Source organism: Crinia signifera, chromosome 1 (genome assembly GCF_055691185.1).
Source record: "Crinia signifera chromosome 1, ASM5569118v1, whole genome shotgun sequence".
Taxonomy (NCBI): Eukaryota; Metazoa; Chordata; class Amphibia; order Anura; family Myobatrachidae; genus Crinia; species Crinia signifera.
The window spans coordinates 255,041,630-255,068,468 of record NC_139217.1 but is presented as its reverse complement, the minus strand read 5'-3'; the positions used below and the strand labels follow the sequence as shown (position 1 = coordinate 255,068,468).

The 26,839-nt window shown below is 43.5% G+C and overlaps 1 protein-coding gene across 3 annotated transcripts; it reads left to right on the top strand.

Annotated features, from left to right (window-relative positions):
- The first annotated feature begins 3 nt into the window (after positions 1–3).
- ARMC6 (armadillo repeat containing 6) lies at positions 4–22,192 on the top strand. 3 transcript variants are annotated; one of them, XM_083180522.1, is made up of 8 exons: positions 4–284; positions 3,494–3,651; positions 10,452–10,534; positions 11,699–12,269; positions 17,447–17,592; positions 18,403–18,534; positions 19,161–19,298; positions 21,734–22,192. In XM_083180522.1, exons 2-8 carry the CDS (start codon positions 3,531–3,533, stop codon positions 21,944–21,946), a joined length of 1,404 nt encoding a protein of 467 aa, XP_083036648.1. In that variant the 5' UTR covers positions 4–284; positions 3,494–3,530; the 3' UTR covers positions 21,947–22,192. The 3 variants fall into 3 exon arrangements, with proteins under 3 accessions (XP_083036648.1, XP_083036641.1, XP_083036654.1); XM_083180515.1 differs by having other exon boundaries at positions 5–278; XM_083180528.1 differs by lacking the exons at positions 4–284; positions 3,494–3,651 and adding an exon at positions 7,811–7,973.
- The last annotated feature ends 4,647 nt before the right edge of the window (positions 22,193–26,839 follow it).

Here is a 26,839-nt window from a genome sequence, read left to right as displayed (position 1 = left end):
TCACAGAGTCACAGTAATAACTACAAATACCTGGATGACGCGCACCACTAAGGTCACATTGCGCACATTTATATTTCAGTTTCTTTTTCATTTCTTTCTGAAGATTTCCTTGAGCGGGAGCTTTGCCCTCCTCTGGTTAGCGTATAATTGCGTCATTTCCGGTCGTCGTTGTTGCTATGTCAGCCGCAGTCAGGCTTCTAGCTGCTGCTGAGTGAAGAAGAGAAGCACAGTTCCGCTTCGTGTCTGTCTCTTCGGTAACAGGCATCACACGTGTTCCAGTAAGAGTGAGCCCTGATTATAGGGAACCCGCTCCTGATCTTTTTTTTGGGACTATGTAAAAACCGGACCGGACTAAACCCCGGACTGCCGGACAGGACATCAAAATCTGCAGTCCGGAGCTTGTAGGGTCCGGTCCGGGGGGTGTCCTGTCGGGGGGTGTCTTGTCCGGGGGTGTCTTGTCCGGGGGGTCCCTGTGATAGCTATCACCAGGGACATGGGGGAGGGGAGATTACAGCCTCCCCGGGTGGCCCGGACCGTCCGGTTTTTGCTACATGCCCGGACCATACAGGGAGGCTTTATTCTACCCCTCCTCCTCTACCTGGTGACAGGTGTGACAGGCAGCCCCCCCGGACAGGACACCCCCCGGACCGGAGGCTACAAGCTACAAAATGCAGAGTTTGATGTCCGGTCCGGAGGTTTTGTGTTAGTCCGGTTTTCACCCATACCCCTTTTTTTTTATGTTTTCCGAATGAACTATTTAGATTGTTAAGATTAGGGTGGGTGTACATGAGCATTTTTGACATGAAGACCCCACGGGCGTGTAATGCCCCATACACTAGGCAATTCACATGCAATTTGGGCTCTTTTCCTGCGTTTGCAGCGAGCAATCACAGAAAAAGAGCCCAATTTGCATTTGAATGACGGAGCTTGCGAATCGCACTGGCTGCACACAAGTAACCTCTTGCATTGCTTCTGAGCCGGGCAGACTTGGCTGGGATTACATCTGACATAAATGCAAAAGGACCACTTGCAATATATCGCATGCAATCCTGCTACTTGGGAAGGTCCCGGGCTGATCAAGGGGGGCTTGACTGTGCTTTCTCAGAGGGGAGACATAGTGCATACCTCCCAACAGTCCCAATTTCAGCGGGACAGTCCTGGTTATCAGGGCCTGTCCCTCCCGCGGCCGGCAGTGTCCCGCGGTGAGGGGGGGCTGTTGGGAGTCCCCCCTGTTGGCTGCTAAGCAGCGGGGAATAAATGCTGTGCGCATGCGCACAGCGTCTATTCCCGCAGCCAGGGGGCTGGGGGCATGGCTAGAGCCTCACAGAGCCTCTGGGTCATGCCCCCATAGCGGCAAAATGGGGGCATGACCTAATACGCCCCCGAAATTAGGCCACGTCCCCAAAATTTTCAGCGGCGTGCAGCTGCTACGTGCCGTCTTCAGCACCTCAAAAGTTGGGAGGTATGATAGTGTGTGGCCAGCTCTAGGCTGATAATTTGTTTAAAAACAGAAAAGCTCTAGGCTGATACACCAGTTTTGACCAGATTGCAGTGCCCACAGCCGGCCTTAGGCATAGGCAAACTAGGCAATTGCCTAGGGCATTTGTAATGCCTAGGGGCATCACCAGCTTCTGCTGATTAAAATGATATGCAGCATGCCTATATTCTGTGTGTGAGTGAGGCTGTATCTGCATATGAAATAGTGTATTCATGGAAATCACTGTAACATAGCATTCCGTATGCAGGTACAGCCACAGTCGCACACAGAATATAGGCATGCCACATATCATTTTTATCAACAAAAGCTCCTTGTGTGTGCTGGTCATAACAATGCAAATAAGACGAATTTTCATCAGAAAATTCACCCAACGTTAGCAGAACTGGCCAGGAGCTGCATGGCTTATTGAGTCAAGATGTATGAGGAAACATATGTATCCAAAGAGAGGCAGAGGTCACAGTGTTAGCGGCTGTGCGAGTGCTGTCTGTGGGTGGTTAGGCTGTGCAATAGTGTTGGGCATATGTGTAAGGGGCATTATGTGTGTCACTAATAATTATGTGTGCATTAGTAATGTGCGACATGTGTAACAGGCATTATGTGTGTCATGTATAAGGGCATTAATAATTTGCAACATATGTGTAATGGGCATTATGTGTGTCATGTCTATAAGGGCATTAATAATGTGCAACATATGTGTAAGGGGCATTATGTGTGTCGTTATGTGTATGAAGGGCATTAATAAAGGTTGGCATAATGTGGGCCCCCTCCCCTTAAGTGACAGCAGCAGCTGCAGCTCTTCTCCTCTGCCCAGCACACACTGCTTTGTGTTGGGTTGCAGTGTGGCCATGGAGGTGCTTAAAATACAATATTTTCTCAGGATTTTTTTCTAAGGGTATAATGTGAGGAGTAATGTACATAAGGTAAAGTGGTGCTACTGTGTGATGTAACTCTCTCTCTCTCTCCCCCCCCCCTTTGGTCTCTCTCTCCCTCCCCCCTTTGGTCTCTCCTCCCTCCCTCCCCCCTTTGGTCTCTCCTCCCTCCCTCCCCCCTTTGGTCTCTCCTCCCTCCCTCCCTCCTTTGGTCTCTCCTCCCTCCCTCCCCCCTTTGGTCTCTCCTCCCTCCCTCCCCCCTTTGGTCTCTCCTCCCTCCCTCCCCCCTTTGGTCTCTCCTCCCTCCCTCCCCCCTTTGGTCTCTCCTCCCTCCCTCCCCCCTTTGGTCTCTCCTCCCTCCTTCCCCCCTTTGGTCTCTCCTCCCTCCTTCCCCCCTTTGGTCTCTCCTCCCTCCCTCCCTCCCCCCTTTGGTCTCTCCTCCCTCCCCCCTTTGGTCTCTCCTCCCTCCCCCCCCCCCTTTGGTCTCTCCTCCCTCCCCCCCCCCCTTTGGTCTCTCCTCCCTCCCCCCCCCCCCCTTTGGTCTCTCCTCCCTCCCCCCCCCCCTTTGGTCTCTCCTCCCTCCCCCCCCCCCTTTGGTCTCTCCTCCCTCCCCCCCCCCCCTTTGGTCTCTCCTCCCTCCCCCCCCCCCCCTTCGGTCTCTCATCCCTCCCCCCCCCCCCCCTTTGGTCTCTCATCCCTCCCCCCCCCCTTTGGTCTCTCATCCCTCCCCCCCCCCCTTCGGTCTCTCATCCCTCCCCCCCCCCCTTCGGTCTCTCACCCCCCTTTGGTCTATCCTCCCTCCCTCCCCCTTTGGTCTATCCTCCCTCCCTCCCCCCTTTGGTCTATCCTCCCTCCCTCCCTCCCTCCCCCCTTTGGTCTATCCTCCCTCCCTCCCCCCCACCCCCCTTCGGTCTCTCATCCCTCCCTCCCTCTCTCTCCCTACAAAATAATACCCAAATATTACTTTCTGCACATGTTACATCTGCCCCACCTGCAGTGCACATGGTTTTGTCCATTAGAGAGAGATTTTGTTTTTGCAAGTGAACCGGAATTGGGCCCTTAGTATTCAATTAAGGGAAAATTCCTTTAAACAAATATTCTGTTTTTATATTGTAGCTCTCTGTAGTCTCTTTCAGATTAGAGTGAAACGCCACTTGGCTGACATGGCATGCAAGTGGATAACACAGGAGACCTTTGATGCTGTTGTGCAAGAAAATATTTCAGAGTTTGATCTGAATCCAGAAGAAGCTTTGAATGAAGCCATTCAACAGTTTGAATCTCAAGGTACCAAGGCACAATGTGATGAAAAGTTTATTTTTGGTAGTGTCAGGCTGTCTGTGAGTAGCTTATCCTGTAATCTGTTTTTTTGTTGGGGGGGGTGAATTTTGTGGTTCATTACAGATTTTTTTTGTTTGATATTTTTTGCATGTAAAAATTAATCCGTTTAATTGAAATGGGGTGTTGTCTTAAGAATGTCCATTTTTTTTTTACCGTATTATTTGTGGTTTGTGCTGCGCTTTGCCCTTACCCTTACTTATAAATGGGTGATGTCTGTTGCTTTGTTTAAGGACTATCAGTACAATAGTGGTGATCGTATGTTTATGAAACTCATGTCTAAACAACATCTAAAAACACCTGATATGCTTAAGTAGTAATCACGTCAAGGTATACAGTGGCTACAAATAAATGATCATTTAATGTTTACAGATCTAAAATAATTTTATAAAAATCAGATAAAAAATGTGAGCATATATGTAATATATATATATATATATATATATATATATATATATATATATATATATATATATATATATAGGGCGGATCCGGCACTCAAAGGGTATATCAGGTAAAGCGCTCTGGTGCCTTCTTTGGATGCAGAAATCCCATATACAATAGGAAATGAAGCGGCACTCTCCAGTCTTTATAATTTTAAGCAAGTGAATATTTTATTAATCCGACATGTTTCGGGGGGTAACCCTCCCGTCGTCAGGGATATACATCAAGTGAAACACAAAGTGAATTTATACAAAACGTCAGGTACATCTTAACCAATCCTGTGGATTACAATTAGAGACAGCCACTCCCATCACACCTGAGACTGTGGCTCCAATTGGAGGCCAATGTCCATCAGGGTTGTGGTCTGGGATGACGTCAGTGACCCAATCAAAAGTACTATGATAACAAACAAAGCAAAAAACACAACGAATAGTGTACATATAAAAACCAAAATCTATAAAAGAAGCAGGAAAGAATTAAAAATACAAGTGAACTATTATGTCTACACATTAGGATATATATTGATCAGAAAAACATTCATTACAACATTACCCTAGACAAGGGATCTTTATTTAGTAGGTTAAAGCATGAACTTTAAATGGTGATAGAAATATGAAGTCTGATCATGGGCAAGGTTTCAATATACAAATGTTTGTGAGGTTTATAGAAAACAGTGTAATCCCAACTGTTCATTAAGACCGCGGGGTGACATAGGGGTAGATTTATTAAGCTCGGTGAAGTGATAAACTGTCTGGTTTTTATCACCGGCCAATCATCTCCTACCTGTCATTTTTTAAACCAAGCCTGTAACTTCACAGGTAGGAGCTGATTGGCTGGTGATAAAAACCAGACAGTTTATCACTTCACCGAGCTTAATAAATCTGCCCCATAGTTTCTAACTTCATAATCCATCTGCTTTCCAGTCTTAACAATAATTGGCTTCTGTTACCACCTCTTCGAGGTTCCGGAACATGATCAATTATTTTTGTACGTAGACTTGCTACAGTGTGTCCGGCTGAAAGAAAATGCCGCGGCACAGGTTGATCACTGGCTCCGGACAATAAAGCTGAACGGATAGCCAACCTATGGTTGGCCATTCGTTCCCTAAATGTGGTTTCTGTCTTACCTACATACACAAATCCGCATGGACAATATAAGAGGTATATAATAAATTTTGATAAACAATTGAGAACGTATTTAATAGGGTATTTCCTTCCACTGTATGGATGTAGGAAGGAATTACCCGTCAACATTGAGCTACAGGTGGTACAACCGACACACCTGTAGCATCCCGGAGTCTTAGAGAGAAAATGAGCTGGGGGTTTGGGTTTTAAAAAATCAGTAACATCTGTTTTAACCAGGTAATCCCGCAAATTTCTGCCCCGTGAATAGGCTGGCATCAGCCGTGTTTTATGGAGAGCTGGTAAGTCACGATCTGTATTAATAATGGGCCACATGTTTTTAATGTATCTGGTGATGGTATCACTGTTCTCTGAAAACTTATTAATCCATGGTATAACAATGTCGACTTCCTTATCCTTTTCAACACCACTCAAGCAATCAGCTCGTGGGATACTTAACACTTTTGCTTTAATTGATAGAAGCTCTGTTAAATGGTAACCCCTAGCAACAAACCGCTCAATCATGGTATCAAGAGATTTAATGGTTTCATCGGGATCGCTCACAATTCTCCTCACACGGAGCATTTGTGAGAACGGTAAACCCTGACGTAGTGGTAAGGGATGGCAACTGTTATGCATTAGCAAAGAGTTGCGGTCTGTCTCCTTGACATGTAGACCAGTAGACAACATACCTCGAGAGATTTTAATTTGAACATCTAGGAAGCTGAGGGATTCATGGCTAGTGACACAAGTAAATTTAACAGGGTGATCAATAGCATTGTGTGAACTGAGGACCTCAAGCAAAACACTTTCATCACCAGACCATAAAAACAAGAGGTCGTCGATGTAACGTACATACATCGACAGATGTCCGCTCTGATGTAATGGGGCAAAGAGTTGTCTCTCGAGGGCCCACATAAACGCATTGGCGTACGATGGGGCCACGGAGGACCCCATCGCACACCCCAACAGTTGTAGATAATGCACCCCGTTAAAGTAAAAATAGTAAAAATAGTTTTTAGTTAATATCAGATTCAGTAATGACATAAAGAGGGAGATGTCTGGTCCCTCATATAGAGGGTTATCGGTGATGAGTATGATATGGGGATGCAGGCTGTGGAATTACTCATCACCAATAACCCTCTATATGAGGGACCGGACATCTCCCTCTTTATGTCATTACTGAATCTGATATTAACTAAAAACTATTTTTACTTTAACGGGGTGCATTATCTACAACTGTTGGGGTGTGCGATGGGGTCCTCCGTATTTATTTACAGTTTCTTATATAGCGCAGCAGATTCCGTTGCGCTTTACAATAGTAGACAGTGATAAGACAAACTGGGTAACAACAGACAGACTTGGAGGTAGGATATATATATTAATTTATATGTGTGTGTTTGTGTGTGTATATATATATATATATATATATATATATATATATATATATATATATATATATATATATATATGTGTGTGTGTGTCATTAATAGTACAAATGATTCATCAGTATAATGGATAAATGTTTTTCTTTAAAGATTGATCTTGTGGCACAAAGAATGTGCTCAGATTGGTGGTAATAATGTTTGCAATTCTTGTCCCAATAACTATCAAAATAGCTTGGGTTGATTATGTTTTAGTCCAAATGTGTACCCCACTTGGCGGGTTATTCCGGACTGATGTCCTTGTAGCGATTGTATTGATCGTTTCCCGTCCTTATTTGTAAGGATTGTGCAGTTTGACGGAATACAGGGATAATTATGTGTTAAGCATGGTGCGGCGTCCCGCTAAATGCTTGTTGTTAACTTGGGTGGTGCTGGCCTTAATCAGGAATGCAGGTGTCGCGTGTGGGGAAAGTCAGGGAAAGGTGGCTAGGTGACGGTTCCATCCGGACCTTTGGTTCCCTGTGTGTATAGTGCAGCCAGGAGAAAAGAGCTGGGTGCAGCTAACGCCTGGCTCACACAAGTTCCCTGAGGTCTGTTTGGAAGGCGGGCGAGACCCCAGCTGGACCGTTGATTGTCCCTCGCCGCACCTTCCGCTGCTAACGGACCCTACTGCACTCACCTTACTCTCCCTGTGCCCTCTTCACTCGGTCTCGGCGGGTCCCATCTTCTCCTCTGGTGGTCTAGCTGACAGTGGTTCCTTTCCCTTCAGTTCTTCCGTGTCATGTGACCTGACACGATCATCCCAGTTCTCCGGCACTGCTGCTGGTTACTACAGTGGTAATCCATTATACTGATGAATAATTTGGATTATTTGTGACTATGAATGTAAGTGTGTGTGTGTGTGTGTGTGTATGTATGTATGTATGTATGTGTATATATATATATATATATATATATATATATATATATATAAAATTATACACCTTTTTAATCTGCTTTTTATTGAATTATTTTAGATCTGTACTTGTAAACATTAAATTATCATTTATTTGTAGCCACTGTATACCTTGACATGATTACTACTTAAGCATATCAGGTGTTTTTAGATGTTGTTTAGATATGAGTTTCATAAACATACTATCATCCATTGTAATCATTTTTAATTGTACTGATAGTCCTTAAACTAAGCAACAGACATCACCAATTAAAACTTTGTTCAAGGAGTACTGTACTAAAGTGATCCTAGACAACGTCTGGCTCTCCAGCTGTTATGAAAGTACAAGCCCTAGTATTCCCTGCCAGTGATGGGCCAAACATACTGGTGAGTACTTGTGTCAGGCCTGAACTAGTGTGTTTAGTAGAGAGAAAGAGATTCTCGTAGTGCAGCTGCTTCATTTCTGCATATTATGCTGCCAATACATATGTGAGATATTGCGATCAATCTAACTATTGCATGCATTTTTAAGGTGACATTCGACGCGATGCGCAGGCACGTCGTCAAATGTGGCATCGATAGATATTATGTGCTGCACATAATATTTATCGAATTGCATGAGCAATGGCATGTGGTTTTGAACCACATGCCATTGCTCTAATGCAATCAGCGACGGGTTCGGGGGGCTGGGGTTTGGGCCTGAGCTGGCGGATGAGGAGCTTGACTGGAGCGCTGGCGGGGAGCGGGTACCTGAGTGCTGGCGGCTGTGGAGCTGGAGACCGAAGCGCTGGGGACCAGAGAGGTGGAGCCTGTGAAGAAGCGCTTTCAGCCGGTGGGACTCAGCAGCAGATGACTTTGAAACACTGGATGACCCTCTGATGGCCGTCCAGTGTTTCAAAGTCATCTGCTGCCACTGCCGAGTCCCGTCTCCTGAAAGCTCCACCACTCCGGTCCCCGCTACATAGCTGCCATGCCACCCCTCTTCCAGCACCTGATGTCCATCGCAGATGGCATGCGACATCGGGTGCTGCACTGGGCACCACTTGATGCGATCAGATGCGATGTAACATCACATTGCATCTGATCACATAAGTGTATGGGCACCATTAGATAGGAAAGAATTGAGGTAATATGCAAGTTGGCTAACTATTGGCAAGAGAGGGTAGAGGAGTCACTGCCTAACATTTCAGTCCTCTGCCACAGCAATACCTCAGTGAATGCTTCCCATCATTCCTTGTATTTTACCATAGAAATCATTTTTACATGGTCACTTTCTATTGTGTTTTTACATCTATTTCTTATCATTTTCAAATAATATGGAGTTGTTGTTGTTGTTGTTGTTGTTAACGTGGTTGGATTTGAACTTGTGATCCTGATTTATCTTCTTACACACCTTTTTATAGATTTACTCTCTGTACGCTGTCTCCAGGCACACAGCTCTATCTATATATTTCTGACATCTTAAAGTTACATTTATCCTTTTACAGGGTAAATGTTTTGTGATTGGGGTTTCAGTATTGTGCTCTACCCAGATATATATGGAATGGCGCAGCAATTTCTGGGTCTTGTCCAGGAACCAGGTAGTATTCGATGATGTATAGGGGTAGAAATGCGCACTCTGTAAGTTCGGCCCACTCGAACTGGGTCCCTCCTGTCAGACTCACTACGTGTCTGGAGAGTGTATACTGCGATGTCAAATTGTGTGGGTGTGTTATTTAGATCTAAGGTGTGCTCTTCCCACAATATGCAATTCACACTTGTATGTGATGTACACAGATAATTTATTGCACACAAAAAACAGGTACAAACAGTACTGTGTCAGCAAAGTCCTTGTTCCTGGTAAGGGGGCGGGGTGGGTGGTCAGGGATGGGTAGGTCGTGGTGATCTGACCTGGGTGACTGGGGTTCGTGCGGGGCTGGTGCAGGGGAATGGGGAGGGTTTTGTATGGTCACCGTGGTGACTGTACACTGAAGAGTACCTGATTGTTCAATGACCGGCGAAGTCTGTAGCGGGAGGCAAAGGTGGGTGGTGCAGGGGGCTGGCGTCTCGTCCCCGCCGCAGTGCACCTCTGTCCTGGTTGCTTAGCGAGCTTCTTCCGGTCCTTGCTTCAAAGGCGATCCCACTTGTCTGGTGGCGGCGGCAGCAGCGGCCCGGGGCTGGGTGAGAGGGAAGGGAGGCGATTGGGAGCAGCGCGGCCCCACACGCTATAGACGCTGTTCTATGCCCGGTGTGGCCGGGAGACTCCTCGTTTCACACAACCGACTAAGAGATAAATGTGCATACACACAGAAAGATTTAGCAAACCATCAATCTTGTTAACTATTTCCTCAGAATTCCTGGACAATCGATTTGGTGTAAAATACTGAACTATTGTACAAATGATTTCACATGAGCAATCGATCTTTGACTGGCTCCCACTCCCCTCCACCATTGTTAATCAGCTTTACCAAATCGTTCATCGTGCGTACAACTGAAACGATTTGAACACCTTGCAAAAGATTGGCTTATGATCTTTCTGCATTCAGGAAAGATCATAGACTTCTCTTAACGCACGGCAGGTATGCACATTTTTATCATTCATACACATGGAATGATTAGAGCTGTGGGTTCTGATCTATTGGAAACACCCGCATCGTTTGACAATCTGTTTCATATGTATGCTCTAGTCATTATTTAACCAACTGAAGAATATAGTGTAACTTGTTCATTCTTTTTCTGAGTCTTACACACTTTTTATATATGCTTTTTCTTCTATAGTTAAAATGTGAGCACAGCTGTATTATTTGTTCAGTAAATAAGCCCTCAGATATCAAATCTACAAAATGTAGCAATATGTGTAATTGTTCTATCTTTATGGTTACTTAGGAGTTGACTTGTCAAACATAATTAAGGCTGCTCAAATCAAAAGTGAGGAGGGTGAGGATGCCTCAAGCCACAGTGTCCTACAGGTGTGTATCCTTATGGGAAGGGGTGCTAAAGGGCGTATTATGAAGTATTCATCTAAATCAGGGCTGGGCAACACCGGCCCTCCAGATGTTGATGAACTGCACATCCCAGCATGCCTTGCATCAGTTTCAGCATGGCCACATAGCAAAACTAATGCAAATCATCCTGGGATGTGTAGTTCATTAACATTTGGAGGGACGGTGTTGCCCAGGCCTGATCTAAATCTTTCAGAGTTTGTCCACTGACACACTGGCTTAATTTATGTATGGTTTGTATCCAACTAATGTAGCAGCAGAATATAGTAGTTAATAGATCAGTAATGTTTCTATATGGCAATTTGTAATTATCAACTTTATTTTTTTATTTTTACAAAATCAAGGCCAAACAGCTTTTGCCAAAAGCTGCAGACTGCCATTGTTATGTATGTGGCATCTGTGCCAATGGAATCCTTTGGTATGCATGCTTCTACTTGGCTGTCATATGGACATATCTGTGTGTTTTAGTCATCACATTGGGAACAAGCCCAACACAATTTTTTTTTTTCTTTGAAATTAAATATAAACTTACTGACCATTTGGTTTTCCTGTTTCTATTGCCGATTTAAGAGAACATGCTTTGCCCACTTTGCCAATGCTACTTTAAAATGCATCCAGCCATACTATGCTCTGATGCGCAATGGAGAAACTGATTTTCAGCTGCCCAAATACAGTCACACCTCTTTTATTCACACTCCTGTTATAACCAGCTGTAGTAGCAGGTTTTTTTTTTTTTAATTAGACCCAGCCTGCATCATGAGCAGAGAATGTTAGAATGGTTACTCGCCACAGCAGTGAGTGCCAGTAACCCCAGTGGCAGCAGAATCGGTCAGCTTGATTAACATAATTGTGTAATTTTCTTTTTTTTTTACCCAAACTGCACCATGAGAACACTTTTTTTTTTTTTTTTCAGTTTTGTGACTCATTTATTTTAAATTAAGTCTCTAGACTTCAAGATACAGAAAAAATGTGAACTAAAAATGAAAAACTTCTGACAAGAACCCATTAAAAAACTATATATATATATATATATATATATATATATATATATATATATAATAAAAACAAATTAAAAAGCTAATCCTTATGTTGTATTATTGCCACTTTGATAAGTCTTCTGTTTGCTTGCAGATATTGGAGTCTTTGAGAAAGAGTGTGGAGTCCTCATCTTTAAGTAGTATGTCTGAGCTTCTCCTACAGTTTGGTGATCAGTGCAAACAGGGCTTGGCACATCGCTACCTTGCAGGACAGAAGTCTGCCTACTCTGTGGTTCTGGAAGCCTGGAGACTTTTGGAGGGAGACCGAGAGGGCCTGCTTAATGCCCTATATGCCATGTCCTCCCTAACTGATGGGCAGCCTGATTTGCTGGAAGGTGTTGGACTGAAGTTACTCATTTGCGTTCTGCAGAAATATTCAAGTGATGCAGAGGTGACTTTGATGGCGATTCGCCTCACTCGACATGTGTGCCTAAAACACGAGCAGAATCGCCAAGGCCTTGTAAAGGAGGGTATTTTGCGTTGCCTTACAGAAGCCATATCAAATCATGGTGGAGATCCCGATGTAGTACGTGAAGCTTGCTCTGCATTGAAAATTATGACATTTGATGATGACATCAGAGTTCCATTTGGAAATGCTCATGACCATGCTAAAATGATTGTTTTGGAGAATGCAGGACTAAAATTGTTGATAGAAGCTGCAAAAGGTATAATTATACATTGGAGAAGGCTTTATTTAGTTGGTGCTCCATTTATGCCAGTGATAAGCAACCTGATCTCAATAGTACACTAAATCAGTGGTTCCCAACCCTGGTCCTCAAGTACCCCCAACAGTGCACGTTTTCCAGGTCACCAGCAGGTGCACTCATTATTCAGACACATTTTACAAGATCCACAGGTGTAGCTAATTAAAGCACTTGTGATTCTGTGTGGAGACCTGGAAAAAGTGCACTGTTGGGGGTACTTGTGGACCAGGATTGGGAACCACTGCACTAAATGATATCTTTAATTATAAAGCACACTTTTCTTTAATAACAAATCAGCAGACATGTTAAACAAATGTTGCAAACTAAACAAGGAGTTGACCATAAAGCAGGAAGGAGCTGAGCTGGGGAAGGCAGGTGAAAGCTAGAAGCCTTGCATGCAACGTTAGAAATACCTGCTGCTTTTCACCTCTTTATATTTTTGTACCTCATATATTGGCAAATCTTCATTTAAGTGAAGGATTGCAGTAAAACTCATTTAAATTCTTTATTCCTAGAAAATAGATTAAGGCTATCAGGTTTTATCCCTTATAAAAAAAAAAAAAAAAAAAAGGTTATCCTGAGGCAATTCCAGGTGAGTCTATAGTGTTCTGTATCATTAGAGTCTGCTGTGCCTGCCACCTAAATGATTAGTAACATCAGTGAATATTAATTACCTCTGCCTTCGAGGAGTGTAGGTATTGTTTCCTCCAGCTCTCTTTATCCCTTAGGCATTGTATTATGTATGCAGCTAAATATGGTAACTATTAGGATACAAGGGTCATCTGATAAGTGTGCCAAGTTCTGTTCGACACCTTTTGGGTTGTGTGACGACTGGAAAGTTACACTCTCCTTACAATCTCTCGCCCAGGCCAAATTCCGGGCAAGAGTAAAGCTGTGTTTACTTGCGGTAGTCGATGGAAGCAAGTGGTTTATCATTGCCACAGATATGGACCGAAGTAAAATCTGTGTGAAGAACAATTGGAGTTGAAATGACTCCCCGTCCCCCCTATTCTTTATATGTGGTCCTGAGCGACTTCTATTTGTTGCCAAAGTCATAACCGGGGTCAAAGAGTATTTTGCAGACTTTGAGACTCCCTTTTCTGACTGTATTAAGAAATTGTTAACTAGCCAGACCAAGTGTATCACCCTCGTCAATCAATAAAGGCACATTGAGATGTGTGCTAGGTGCGATTTGAGCTATACAATGTGTGTTCTGCAATTTGGACTTCATGCTATGTGATTTGAACCTTTATAAACTGTGCTATTTGGATTACAAGATGTAATTTAAATATTTATCCATAATGAGAGGTGAAGAGAAAGGAAGGCTCAGGAGATTGGATTGGAGTACAGGATCTGTACCCAATCCAATGTAGATGGCCAATTCTGTAGTGCAGCAGGTAAAATCTAGAATTGTACAAACGACCGTTGGGGGTGCGCATCAGATTGGAATCGTACTGAAAACAGGTACGATTCTGCCCTTTTTTACATCCAATCGGTCATATGATGCGTCACCATTGGGGGAAATGAGCCCAAATCGTTCTGGTGTGTACCCAGCATTACTTGTACTGCAGTTTCCTCTGCAACTTTATGTTAATGCTGTTACCTTAGATTAGAGAGGAGGGTTTTTAATTCCGCACAGAGTGCTCTTACTTCTTCATCCTCCTACTTTTGTACCTCTGCTGTCCTGTTTATTGTTATCTATTTGTAAGAGAGTACTTTCTCTGGTTTTTGTGTTTTTCAAGAACGTGGTGCGACCCCTCTCCTAATGGTATAGACAATTTATGCAAAGAAAAAAGATTGGAGATATGTGGGGTGCACTCCGAGGTACACTGTAGGGGACGTCCAACTGAATAATATCACAATTTCTAAAATTTTACTTTTATTATTCCAATTAAAATGAGGTGTATGGTTTACATCCTCACGGGTAAGACAATAGTAAAGATGTGCAAAAAAGGGGGAAAAAGAAAATGTGGTTAAAAACAGGATGTGGATTCTGGTATTTTTACCAATTTATCGTACTCTAATGTCTTTCAGGAACCCCTGTTTTATTCTGTGGGACTATATACTGTACTCCCAGGGCTTTTATATTGCTAAACACAGCTTTATTAATAATCTTGTATTGCCAGCAATATATTGTTTATTTAATTTAATTGACACAGGTAATTATATTTAACACTATGTGTCAATATGTTGGCTACCATCTATTATGTTGCACAATAGTTCTTATTAGCCTCTAGGGTTGTTTCCAAGTATCACTATTGCAATGGGATGGTTGTTATTTTTAAGCTGGTGCAATGCCCTTGTATATAGTGTGTGTGGGATTCCTTGAGGGCAGCTTTACAGTATGTGACACCTCCAGTTACTGTGTGTTCAGTATTTTAATTACATACATGTTCCTGCACATGGGTTCATGTCAGAATAATTGCTCCGTCACAGTACTCCTGCTATATAGGACAGCCGTGTCATCGGCGTCCTCTCTGGGACCAGGCACTGACAATAAGTGTGCCACTCGTGTTTTTTATATTCTTATACAAGTAATGTGTTGATGGCACATTTGTTTATTCACAATCAATGTGTTGTCAGTTGCATTACCAATCAAGATGCCAAATATTGGGCATTTGGTTCACCAGTGGTTAATTTTTTCTTATTTTTAGTAGTCAGTATTAAATCTGTGCTAAGTCTGTGCTGAGTCACAATACTTTTATTGTAGGTAGTTGTTGCACATATCTTTATTAGTAAAGTTATTATCCGTGTCCTATAATAGGTGTGCCGCTGTCTCTATCAATTGAGATGCGACCATTTGTATTGCAGACACACTAGGACATTTATTAAATGTGCTCTCACTGTCGGTACACATCCAGATAACTTTTTTTATGATTAACACATTGGTTATTACGTGTTAAAAATTGTTGATGCTGCTCATAGGGTTGGGAGTCACAGCGCTGACATATTATCTTAGTTATTTATACATCCACGGTATAGCGGTCAGGTTATTATGAATACTATAATGTTTCTTAGGGCTGCACGTATTCCGGCTTGTGCTGTGGGAGCGGGCCCGCTCCTTCCGTGTGCAGGCAGTGCTGGGGTATCTCAGATATATATTTTTTGAGATCCCCTGTCACATTAACACATCTGCTGCTGCTTGAATCTACACCCTTCTATACCCGATGGTGCCTGTCAGCGCTACTGTGATTTGGCATTAATGGTGTCTCAGCTGCGTTTGGCGTCCACTGCCACATGCAGTGAGATCGTGCATTCACTTATATTAATATGTGCACGTTGCCTCTATTCTTTATTTCTTATGCCACACACTATCATACAATACAGGGGTTTAGAGATACATTTATAATGTTTGCGACATTAGTTAAACATTTAGATACATTTAAGAATCCACAATCACGCGCCTATGCGCATTTCTCCGGCTTAGCCGGCTTCCTCAGGGCAAGGAATGACTCCCCGTCCCCCCTATTCTTTACATGTGGTCCTGAGCGACTTCTATTTGTTGCCAAAGTCATAACCGGGGTCAAAGAGTATTTTGCAGACTTTGAGACTCCCTTTTCTGACTGTATTAAGAAATTAACTAGCCAGACCAAGTGTATCACCCTCGTTAATCAATAAAGACACATTGAGATGTGTGCTAGGTGCGATTTGAGCTATACAATGTGTGTTCTGCAATTTGGACTTCATGCTATGTGATTTGAACCTTTATAAACTGTGCTATTTGGATTACAAGATGTAATTTAAATATTTATCCATAATGAGAGGTGAAGAGAAAGGAAGGCTCAGGAGATTGGATTGGAGTACAGGATCTGTACCCAATCCAATGTAGATGGCCAATTCTGTAGTGCAGCAGGTAAAATCTAGAATTGTACAAACGACCGTTGGGGGTGCGCATCAGATTGGAATCGTACTGAAAACAGGTACGATTCTGCCCTTTTTTTTACATCCAATCGGTCATATGATGCGTCACCATTGGGGGAAATGAGCCCAAATCGTTCTGGTGTGTACCCAGCATTACTTGTGCTGCAGTTTCCTCTGCAACTTTATGTTAATGCTGTTACCTTCCCTGATATACATACATGCATCTGAATATGCAAGGGCTGAGCATCCCACTGTCTGTGTCTACAGACACTTTAGCCATCCTTTGTACATCTTTAGTCTTTATACGCCACAATCGATAACACCATTGAAAATGTAAAACCTGTCATATCAATGTCAAACAAGCCTGTAATCATAAATGGAAGGAGGGTATAAGTAGCTGGTTCCTGGTTTGAACATGGCGCTTACAATGTTTTCTACAAACAGGCTTGTTTGCCCTTGAAGTGCCAGGTTTTTACCATTTCTGATACAAATGTGATTTATCCGACATAATCTGTTGCGCTTCTGTGCGCTTCCACTGTATGTGCGCATTATGACTGTGAGGCATGTGCAGATTGCAGAAACACCCATTGGCGCTGCTGCTGCTGGGCATGCAAAGCAGCTCATCAGCCATTTCCCTCATACTATATACAATGGTGAGGTGGAAGTAGCAAGTGATGGGCCAGTAGGAAAAATATGCTTTGTCCCTGATTCAGAGCTGCATGCAAATTCTTTTGCGACTGTGACTTTGTATGCAGTGGGTTTGTGAAAATCTATATGTCTTAGCAATTCATTTATGACCTCCAGACAACATTATATTACATCCCTGACCAGGTGAAGGTAAATCTCTGCTGATCCACTACAAAGCAATGTTCACATTATGACTTTCAACATTTCGTACCCAACCCTTGTCCGCTCTAGTCAGTACCCTGCATGTGATCTCCGTAGGCATTTCATAAATATGGTAAAATAACACATCTAAAATAAGTAGTAACGTGACTTAATAGGATAATGTTTGTCCACATAGTTTTGGTTTTCTTCTAGCTGGGCTGCTTTTTTCCAGCATTTGCTGTTAGGTCAGTTGAGATGGGCTATGTCCATTGTTCAATGGAGCACAGGGAACCTATTACTCTGACTGGCTTTTTACACATAAGAAGAATGTGTTTATGGAATACTTGCATTAGTCATATTTTATGAAGTTATTTGCCAACGACTTGCATTTTTGAAGGAGCAAGAAGAGGTACATTTATGTAACTACAAAATGTGCCCATGTCTTCTAGGTTTCACAGACAACACCGGAGTCCTAAGTGAACTGTGTGCCACCGTTTCTCGACTTTGCGTGCGGAATGAGTTTTGTCAAGATGTGGTTGACTTGGGTGGCCTGAACTTTATGGTAGCGCTACTTGCCGACAGCATCGATCATCAGGTAATGGTCCTGGCTTTAGCGCAGAGTACAATTTACATGACTGTATTTACTGGTTGGAGCTACCCTTGGCTTTTTTGAGTGAATTTACTGTATAATTAGTAATTATGTAACCCACACACTTTTGTCCCTCTACCGTGCCATATTTCTTGGAATAAAGTAGTAAAAAAAAGTGTTTCTATAAAATATCTATGGAAAATTCATACTGAATAAAAATTTCATTTTTTTTTTTTTTGTAATAGAAAAATAAAATAAAGGACTAGTAATTCCTACATTTCTTATTGGGTGCCATGAGAACAGCACTGATAAAGTGATATACAAATCTGATAAGTTGGCAATGGGCAGGTGTTTCCCTATACACATTGAAGGCCTGATGCAGAATTGCAGGCAAATCCATTTTGCGGATGGATCTGGCAATATTTAGCACTGCTCCTTAGCCAATGTACTAGTCTATGGGGGATTCTGATACATAGACGTTTCATTTGCATCTCCATACATCATGGTCAGAACTTTGACTTTGTGATAGTAGGATAAAGTTTAGTGAGGGCACATAGGTAGAATATGGTGTGTGTGCGCGTAGAGAGATCTCTCTGATAGGCTGATCGCTTGCTTAAGGTAAAGGAATGGTATGTGTGCATGCCAATTTATGGTGAAGGCTATTTGATCAAGCATGTGGATGGGGGTCATGGTTGTTGCATAGAGATGTACAACTCTGCAATGCCAAAGAGGAATTGCAGCAGATGTGCATGTGACTCTGCGTGTCTTAGCAGACCTTTTTGAATAATACTTTAATATTCTGTGCATTGTTATCAGGAGCTTGTAAAGCAAGTCCTCAGTGCTCTGAGAGCCATTGCTGGAAACGATGATGTAAAAGATGCCATTGTAAACTCTGGCGGGACAGATCTGATTGTTCTTGCAATGAACCGACACATCTACAGTGCGCAGGTAAAACAAATTCTATTTAAAACTGAAAGTATATTCCTTTTTATCTAAACAAATAGATTTACTGTGAAAAATGTGAATTTGAAAATGATCAACAAAAATAAAACTTTATTTCTAATGTTGTTTTTTTGCTGATAACACCATACAGCAGAATATCAGCCAGGATTGATGTGTGCTTTATAGAACTGAAACCTCTGTGGAAACCTCTTGCTTTGTGTTTTTGGCCATCCACTTGGCATTTCTGAAAGTTGCTCACTGGAACTGAGAGAACACAGCATTCAGACGCTGTCATAATCTCTTTATGTCACATCTTGTAGAATGTCACATGGCATTGAAGGAGAAAAAAACGGCACTTATTTGAATACACCCCCCCCCCCCCCCCCCCCCAAGAGACATGCTAGTCGCTGTACGAATGCAATGATGGCTAGAATTCGATCTTGCATGCTTTTATACAGTTCTTGTATAAAACAATTTGATCATATGTAAGTGTAGAGCAAAAATATTTATCCTATATTAGGAAGCCGCCATACTTCCTCAATGTTTTATAACTGCTATATCTCAATTGAAATGATTTCATCCAATTCCATTAAAATGAAGTGTATGATAGAAATGATCTTCTCTCCCCTTAGATCTGTGATCAGGGCTGTGCTGCCCTTGCTATGTTAGCTCTGCGTAAACCAGAAAACTGTAAAGTCATCATGGAAGGGGGCGGAGCTTTGGCTGCTCTTCAAGCAATGAAGGTGCATCCTACAAACTCTGGTGTGCAGGTAACAATCAACCCAAACTGCTCCACCCTACAAAACAAATATAATGGTCTCCTGTTGGTATTTGTCACCCTAGCCAATCCACAATTACTTATTATACAGTTATGTCCACATGCTATTGTATTGTGAGAGGATGATTACACCTCTGTAATATATTTAGGAGAGGAGATAAAGGGATACTGGGAAGAGAAGTAAAGCAATGCTGAATTGTGGTTGTCACTAATGTAGTATATTATTGTTTATTACTTGCAGACTGTTAAACAGATAAAAAAAAATCCCTAATACCTGTAATTGTATCCTTTCAAAATGTCAACCCAAGCAGGTTGCCCCAAAACTGAAAGTTTACTCTCTCACTTAGGAGGTCTGAACCATACTTGCCTACATTTGTAAAGTAGGGATATTCCAGGTGCTAATAAAATGCAAAATGCACCATGCCATTGAGGAAGGGGGGACACCTCATGCTCCACGCCAAAGTCGTGTCTAGCTTCACCTTTTTACTGACACTCAGGGGTGTGTTCTGCAATGGCAGGTGAAAAGTATAAAATACTTCACAACTTTTGTTTGCTTTAAATTGCAAGCTGCCGCGCCAAAGGCACGGCCGCCCTAAGAAGAGACAGCTACACACCAGGTTAGTGTGGCCTGGGAGAGCACATGCACATGGCATCTCTGTAGCGATCATCGGCTGCTCTGCAGAGCAAAGCAGCGGTGAACTCTGGGTCCCCCAATTGGCCCCTCTGGAAGGACATCCGGACAAACTCCAATTAGCGGGACTGTCCCTCTGAAATCTGACCAGTTGGGAGGTATGCTACAGTTCTAAAAGCAGGGGGGAAAAAAGACTATTGGACTGCAACCACACACGGCACCTTAGTGCATTACATTTAGGGCCTTCTGAGTGACATTGTTTATAGTATTGCCCAGTGTGTATGCAACGAACGAGCCAACATGATAATAATCCCCCCCCCCCCCCTGAGCGGCCCCAGACTTTCCAGAGTGGCCGTTACTGCTTCTTCTGGCTGCAGCACTACCTGCAGAAGGTAGTGGCTGCAGCTTGAGTAGTGGGTTTTTGTCCTGCCCCAGGAAAACCCACCACTCAAGGGGTTAAGTAAAGTACACCTTCCCCCCATATTACCACGCCCAGTACACACAGCACTCACCTGTTGCCCATTCCTGGGAGTTGCAGGGAGATGGCAGTGGGGTGGGTGGATGCAGCACAGGGCAGTCGGTGACAAGAGCAGGAGAGCAGGGCTGATGAACGGAGCCCACTGCGTCTGATGGGTTGGGCCAGCATCAGAGAATCCCTGGCTGATGGCTCTCCTGCTTCTCATGCTGCACGGACTTCCTCTTGGCGCACACAGCACTTCGACCACCGCTACCCACAACCCTGCGGTGGCTGGCTAAGATGTACTGGTGTGCAGATTTCCATCAAGAAAAGTCCAGACCTGATCACCACCACCTCAGAACTGGTAAAAAATAATAAGTGGTGTGGAAATGGGCATACAAGGCATCTAAACCGTCTCCTTTTGTTCTCCTTTGACTTCTTTACATTTTCTCACTCCAAAATAAATCTGCGTACCAACTAGACCAGCGGTTCCCACAGTTTCTTGACCAGGCTGCATTTGTCCAAGGCACCCCTAGTCAAAAAGTTTCTTCTGGATAAATGAAAAAATTAATTGTGCTAACTGTGACCCTCAGGTTCAGTTATGTGGTGGGGAACATAGCTGTGGTTCTAATTGTCCATGCCTTTTATGATTGGAAGCGCCAGCAATTGGTTTTGCCAATCACTTTGAGTATAAATAATTTGTTTTGGCCATGGAACAACAACCTGAGGGGTATCCTTGCAAACATTCAGAGGAACCCCAAGGTGCCTAGGCACACAGCACACAGTTTGGGAACAGCTGCACTTGACAATAATAGTTAACAATATGTGTACGCACTATATCGTTAACTATGCATGCTCCTGCGGGTTGTTAACCATGTGTTCCCTTGTCCTGCATGTTCAAACAAGGGAGGACATGAATTAACGAGGTGCAGCATGGACCCACTAATCAAATACGTCCCCCCTGTCTCTGTATACACTTTCTAATGCCAGCACCATGTAGCCGCTGATATCGCTGGGTACACACATAATGTAGTGTGTACCCAGAGTCTTACTGCTGCAGCTCTCATGAAAACTGTGAGTGCTGCATCTACTCTATATATTCTACATAAGGAACACCCTGACTCCACTCAGTTCTTCCCAGTGGCTGGTGCAGGTGTTTACTCCTGCAAATTTCAACATATTTCTGGGTAATGCCATTTGTTTTGGCAGTTATCTAGGCCCACCTTTGAAAATTGAGACGCTCAACTCCAGTGATTATTGCCCATTTTGTGTCTCATTATTAAGGCACAGTGGTTCCACTTTAACGCTAACCAAAATTTCTCATTTACCTTTGCCTCAGAAACAGGCCTGCATGGTGATCAGGAATCTGGTATCTCGCACTCAAGATTTCTCACAGCCTATCTTGGAAATGGGAGCAGAATCATTAATTCTTCAAGCCCGCAGCACTCACAAGGACTGTGATGATATAGCGAAGGCAGCTCTGCGGGACCTTGGGTGTAAAGTAGAGCTCCGAGAGCTGTGGACGGGCCAGATAGGCAGTTTGGTACACTAAGTGCATTGTATCTTATCACTGTGATAAAAAATGGTTCTGGTAGCTTACTGGGGCATTTATTGTACCCATTCCCCCTTACCTCCTAAAATGAGCTAGAGGTCTGCATTTGATCCATGCTTAACTATTCTTATTTATATTTTTATTATTATGTATTGCGCCAATGCCTATATTGTTCTGTACACACTGCTTCTTGCTGTTAATATTCTTGTACTACTATTCTGGGCGGAATAAAATTGGTTTACAGAACGCAGTGCTCACAAATTGCCTTATCCTGTGTTTGTTGCTACACAGTAATGTCTGGTGCCCCCTAGATCACAGGTTCTCAAACTCTGTCCTCAGGACATCACATAGTGGATGTTTTGCAGGTCTCTTCACGGAACCATAAGTGAAATAATTTGCTCCACCTGTGGATCTTTTAAAATGTGTCAATGAGTAATGAATGCACCGGCTGGGTGACCTGAAAAATGTGAACTCTGTGGGGTCCTGAGGACCGAATTTAAGAACCCCTGTACTAGATGACATGCAAATGTTATGATGACACTTTTTCCCTTGAACTCCCAGACAAACGATATGGTTAACACATACTATGAAAGTTTACAAACTATACACGAGAGTCCTTTGCACACTACCAAATTGTTGGATTTCTGCCTAATTTAAATACGTGAAGACCTATTGTTTGTAGTTGGTAAATTGCACACTGAACGAATTTGCTCCTAGTCATTGGCAACATTTTCTAAATGATTTGCATGTACAGACCTCAGATGACATCACTAGTGAACTGTCTGAGCTCACAATGCTAGCAATTTAAAGAATTTGACATAAGGAATGTTTTTATTGCCAAATGTGTTTAAAATGTAATCTAGTCTGTGCCCAGCTTAGCAATTGGTTGTTACATTAATAAGGTAGGAACCCAACTGAATACTGTAACGTGAATTGTGTGGCTATATAACAAAAGCAGTCTCATCGATTTATCACAAGCAGGACACCTACTTATAATCAAGCAGAGAAGTTCTACCAAGGAATCACAATTTAATATGTTATATTAAAGTAATATTTCAGAATCTGTGATGAAGTGTACTGATATATTTAGTAGACTCCTGCAGATAATTTGTATCCAGCAGCAATTAGGTGTAACGAGAGGGAGAGCACTGTTAATTCTTTTTCGTTTACAGCTTTGCCTCAACCTCTAAGGGCCCCCATACATTAGGCCGACTTGTCCTTAGTAAACGTCTGACCCAATTCTCCTGTGAGCCGCCCGGCAGCTCCCCGGGAGGCTCACATACAATTTGGCACTTGATGAGCCAATTCTTACATGTGATCGCTTGCGATTTATCACATGTAACGGGGAGCTGCAGGGGGTGGGCGGTGATACTCATCAGGGGGACACCGGAGCGGGCAGCGGGTACTGACACTTTAACTAGCTGGCGGCGGTGAGTGCTGACCTGGCCGGGCAGTGTGATCACAGATATCAGCAGCGGGGACGGGCAGTGCAGTGGCAGGTATTCGATTTTTAAAATAGCTCTCAGCCAATCAGAGAACGGCAAGTCATTTGACAGGTATTTTTAAAAATCTAATACCTGCCAGTCCACCACTGCACTGGCCGTCCCGCAGCGCTGCTGATCACACCGCCCGGCCAGGTCAATACTTGCCAGCACCACCAGCTATTTAAAGAGTCAGGGCCCGCTGATGAGCGCTGCTGGCCCCACTGCTGCCCCGGTCAGTCTGTATGCATATGCCTGTTAGGTGGGCAGGCATATGCATACAGGGAGGTCTGACGTGATCTTATGGGCTGACCGTCCAACCTCCCTGATCCGATCCGATGCGCACGGGACTGCGCATCGGATCGGATCAGATGTCACACACCTGCGATTTTGGGGTGTCTTCACATGGTTATCAGCCTAAAGTGCCGAAATCAGATGAAATTGTCCCAAAATCGCATAGTGTATGGGGGCCTTAAGAACAATCTGTGTCTAGTAAAGAGAGCGAGGGTGGTGTGCCACATACACACTTGGTCCTGGCGCTATGCTTGACCTATTCTCTGAATCACTGCTAGGCAACTTTTTGGTTAAGTTGGGCAAGTGTGTGTGGTGGGATAAATGTTAAAAATCCTGGAAGATAAACCTCCTCACTAGTTTCTCTGTGGTGTAAGGGGTCAGTTTCATCAGAGGTCCCTCTGATATTTAAACTTCATAGTAATGAGCCAGATGCCAATGTTTGCTAAAATGTTACATTCGTGTTTTTCATTCAGTTTTACATCCAGAATCTCCCTCTATACCAGTCAGTTTGAAAATTTTACACAGTAGTGAGGTCATACATATTTCTGTATTCTCTCTGATATGGCTAGAGACTTCTAAGCTATAAATGTAATATGGAATCCAGACTGTCAGGAGCCCAATGGGGGCGCTGGCCATCCTATCCTATTCTATTCTCCCTCTATGGGGGTCGGGGACTCTCAAGAGGTAAAATAGCCTGTGTAAATCGGGATTCCCACTCGAATCGACCGTGAATCTCGACTGTCGGGGAGTCATCCTTTCCATGACCAGTTGGATATACAAGGTTGGTGACCCTACCATTAGGCAGCTGCTGAGTCCACCTACCAAATACATTTATTTAACATGATGCTGGCTGGAGAAACTAGCACTGACATGATGGGGGAAATTTACTAAGAAAAATTTGGGGGAAAAAAATCATATTTTCATTGTAAAATACTTTTTTTTTTTTTTTTGGCGTATTCGTATTTTTGGCATTTACTATGCCAAAAATACGATTATTCGTATTGATGGGACATTCATATTTATATTTACAAATACGAATGAATACACCATCGACAGAATATGAATAGGAATCACCATTCAAAAAATACGGCCGGTAATTAGCAGGATACGCCCGCTAATTGCTGGTCAAATACGCCTGGAAAATAGACTTAATATTTTGGCTTCAGCCTGCACGGATCAGTCAGATCCATGCAGGCTGCAATGTGTAAAAAATTGAATAATAAACAAATAACTAAAAAAAAAACATTCAAGTAGGGCTCTGCTGAATTTTTTAAAACCAACCCCAGGGTCGAGGCTGGTTCCCAAAATACGGGGGACAAAATGACTAGGGGTTCCCCGTGTTTTAAGGGATTCAGTATGAGATCCCGGCGTTCAAAATCCCGACAAGGGGGGGGACGTGGATCGCCCCCCCTTGCGGGCTCGCTGCGCTCGCCACGCAGCGGGCCCGGTGCCTCGCTACGCTCGGCACGCTAATTTATTCTCCCTCCAGGGGTGTCGTGGACACCCACGGAGGGAGAAAGTGTCGGGATTTCGGCGGTCGGGATTCTGAAGGCCGGGATTTAAACTGCATCCCATTTTAAGAACCAGGCCCAGCCAGCAGGGTAATGCCACAGCCAGGGTTGGGGGGGGGGGGTTGGACTTTTTATACAAGTCCCCCCCGGCCAAAGCATTCAGCCCTACTGACCAGTCAGCCTGGCCAGGGGTCCTGGGGTCTCCCCCAATAAAGGGTCCCCCCCTCCAGGACTTACCTGGCCAGGCTGAAGCCTGGTGCTGTCCCTGGTGACCCTGGAGCAGTGGCCACCTGGCTGATAAAATGGTGTAAAAAATAGAAGTAACTATTGTCTAATACTGTGGAACGGAGTCCCAGCACGCCTCCCCCGCATGCGGGGACTTAGAGAACCACAAGTTCCAGCATGCGGGGCATTAAAGGGCACGCTGGCACTTGTAGTTCCACAGTATTAAAAATAGTAAAATAAACACTGACACACATTAAAAACAAAACTTTATTTCATCCAAAGCCCACACATACTGTTACTTAAATATCTTGAGCCCGTAGGTAGGTCCCCGGGTCCGGTGTCTGTGGTCCTGGTCCCTCCCCCCCCCCCCCTCCCGGCTGTGGCATTACCCTGCTGGCTGGTTGGGCCCTGGGCTGGTTCTTAAAATATGGGGGACCCCTAGTCATTTTGTCCCCTGTATTTTGGGAACCGGATTGGCCCTGGGGCTGGTTTTAAAAAATTCAGCGGAGCCCTACTTGAATGGTTACCTGATTTTAATTTTTTTTTTTAATACCAGCCCTGGCTCTCAGTCTGGTGCTGGTCACGTTTTTTGTATTTATTTTTCTATTTTTTTAACACATTGCATCCTGCACGGATATACAGTAACTGAGACAGATTCGTATTAGCGGCCATATATACGGCCGCTAATACGAATTAATACGACATCGGGGGTTTACAAAGCAGTCGTGTTTGACTGCTTTGTAAATTCCCCTCCGGAACACAAATTTGCATACGGCTGTTGCAGCCGTATTCATTCGTATTAAGAATATGAAATATCGTATTTGTATTCTCAGTAAATTTCCCCCGATGTGATGCACCCAGTTCAGAACCTGTAATATGCTCTCTCCTCCCTTTGTAGAGTTCCAGCTGTACAGAAGCTCACCTCACTGATGAGATGAGCTGGTGCTGCCTCAGTGGAGCCTGCTGAACAGTCAATATATTGAATAGTCTTTAAAAAGTTTTAAAAAATTGCAATGTATCCAGAATATATTTGAGTACAATGGGAACTCCTCGAGTCAATCTGCTTTCAATTAGCACTGCAGACGTGTAGTATGGTATGGACTTGATTAATATTTTTCTGCGGTTATGTGTACATCTGCTGCTATGTGCTGCTATTTATTTATTTACAGTTTCACATCAGTGATTAAACAAACTGGGTAGAAACAAACTGACATATAGGAAGGCCCTGCTCGCAAGCTTACAATCTATGCTGCATCTGCCCATATGGAATACTTGTTACTGCATGCATCAACATTTATTTTCATTTGCATATAAGGGAAGGGGGTATTTATCAAAGTGGAGAGCAGAGTTTGAGAGGTAATGTACCAACCAATCAGCTCCTG

Bases quoted from the DNA above. Each gene is read 5' to 3' on its own strand.
- ARMC6 (XM_083180522.1), top strand. From the start codon at position 3,531: ATGGCATGCAAGTGGATAACACAGGAGACCTTTGATGCTGTTGTGCAA. The intron at 3,652-10,451 runs GTACCAAGGCAC...ATGGTTACTTAG, and splicing joins TCAACAGTTTGAATCTCAAG to GAGTTGACTTGTCAAACATA. The intron at 17,593-18,402 runs GTAATGGTCCTG...CATTGTTATCAG, and splicing joins CCGACAGCATCGATCATCAG to GAGCTTGTAAAGCAAGTCCT.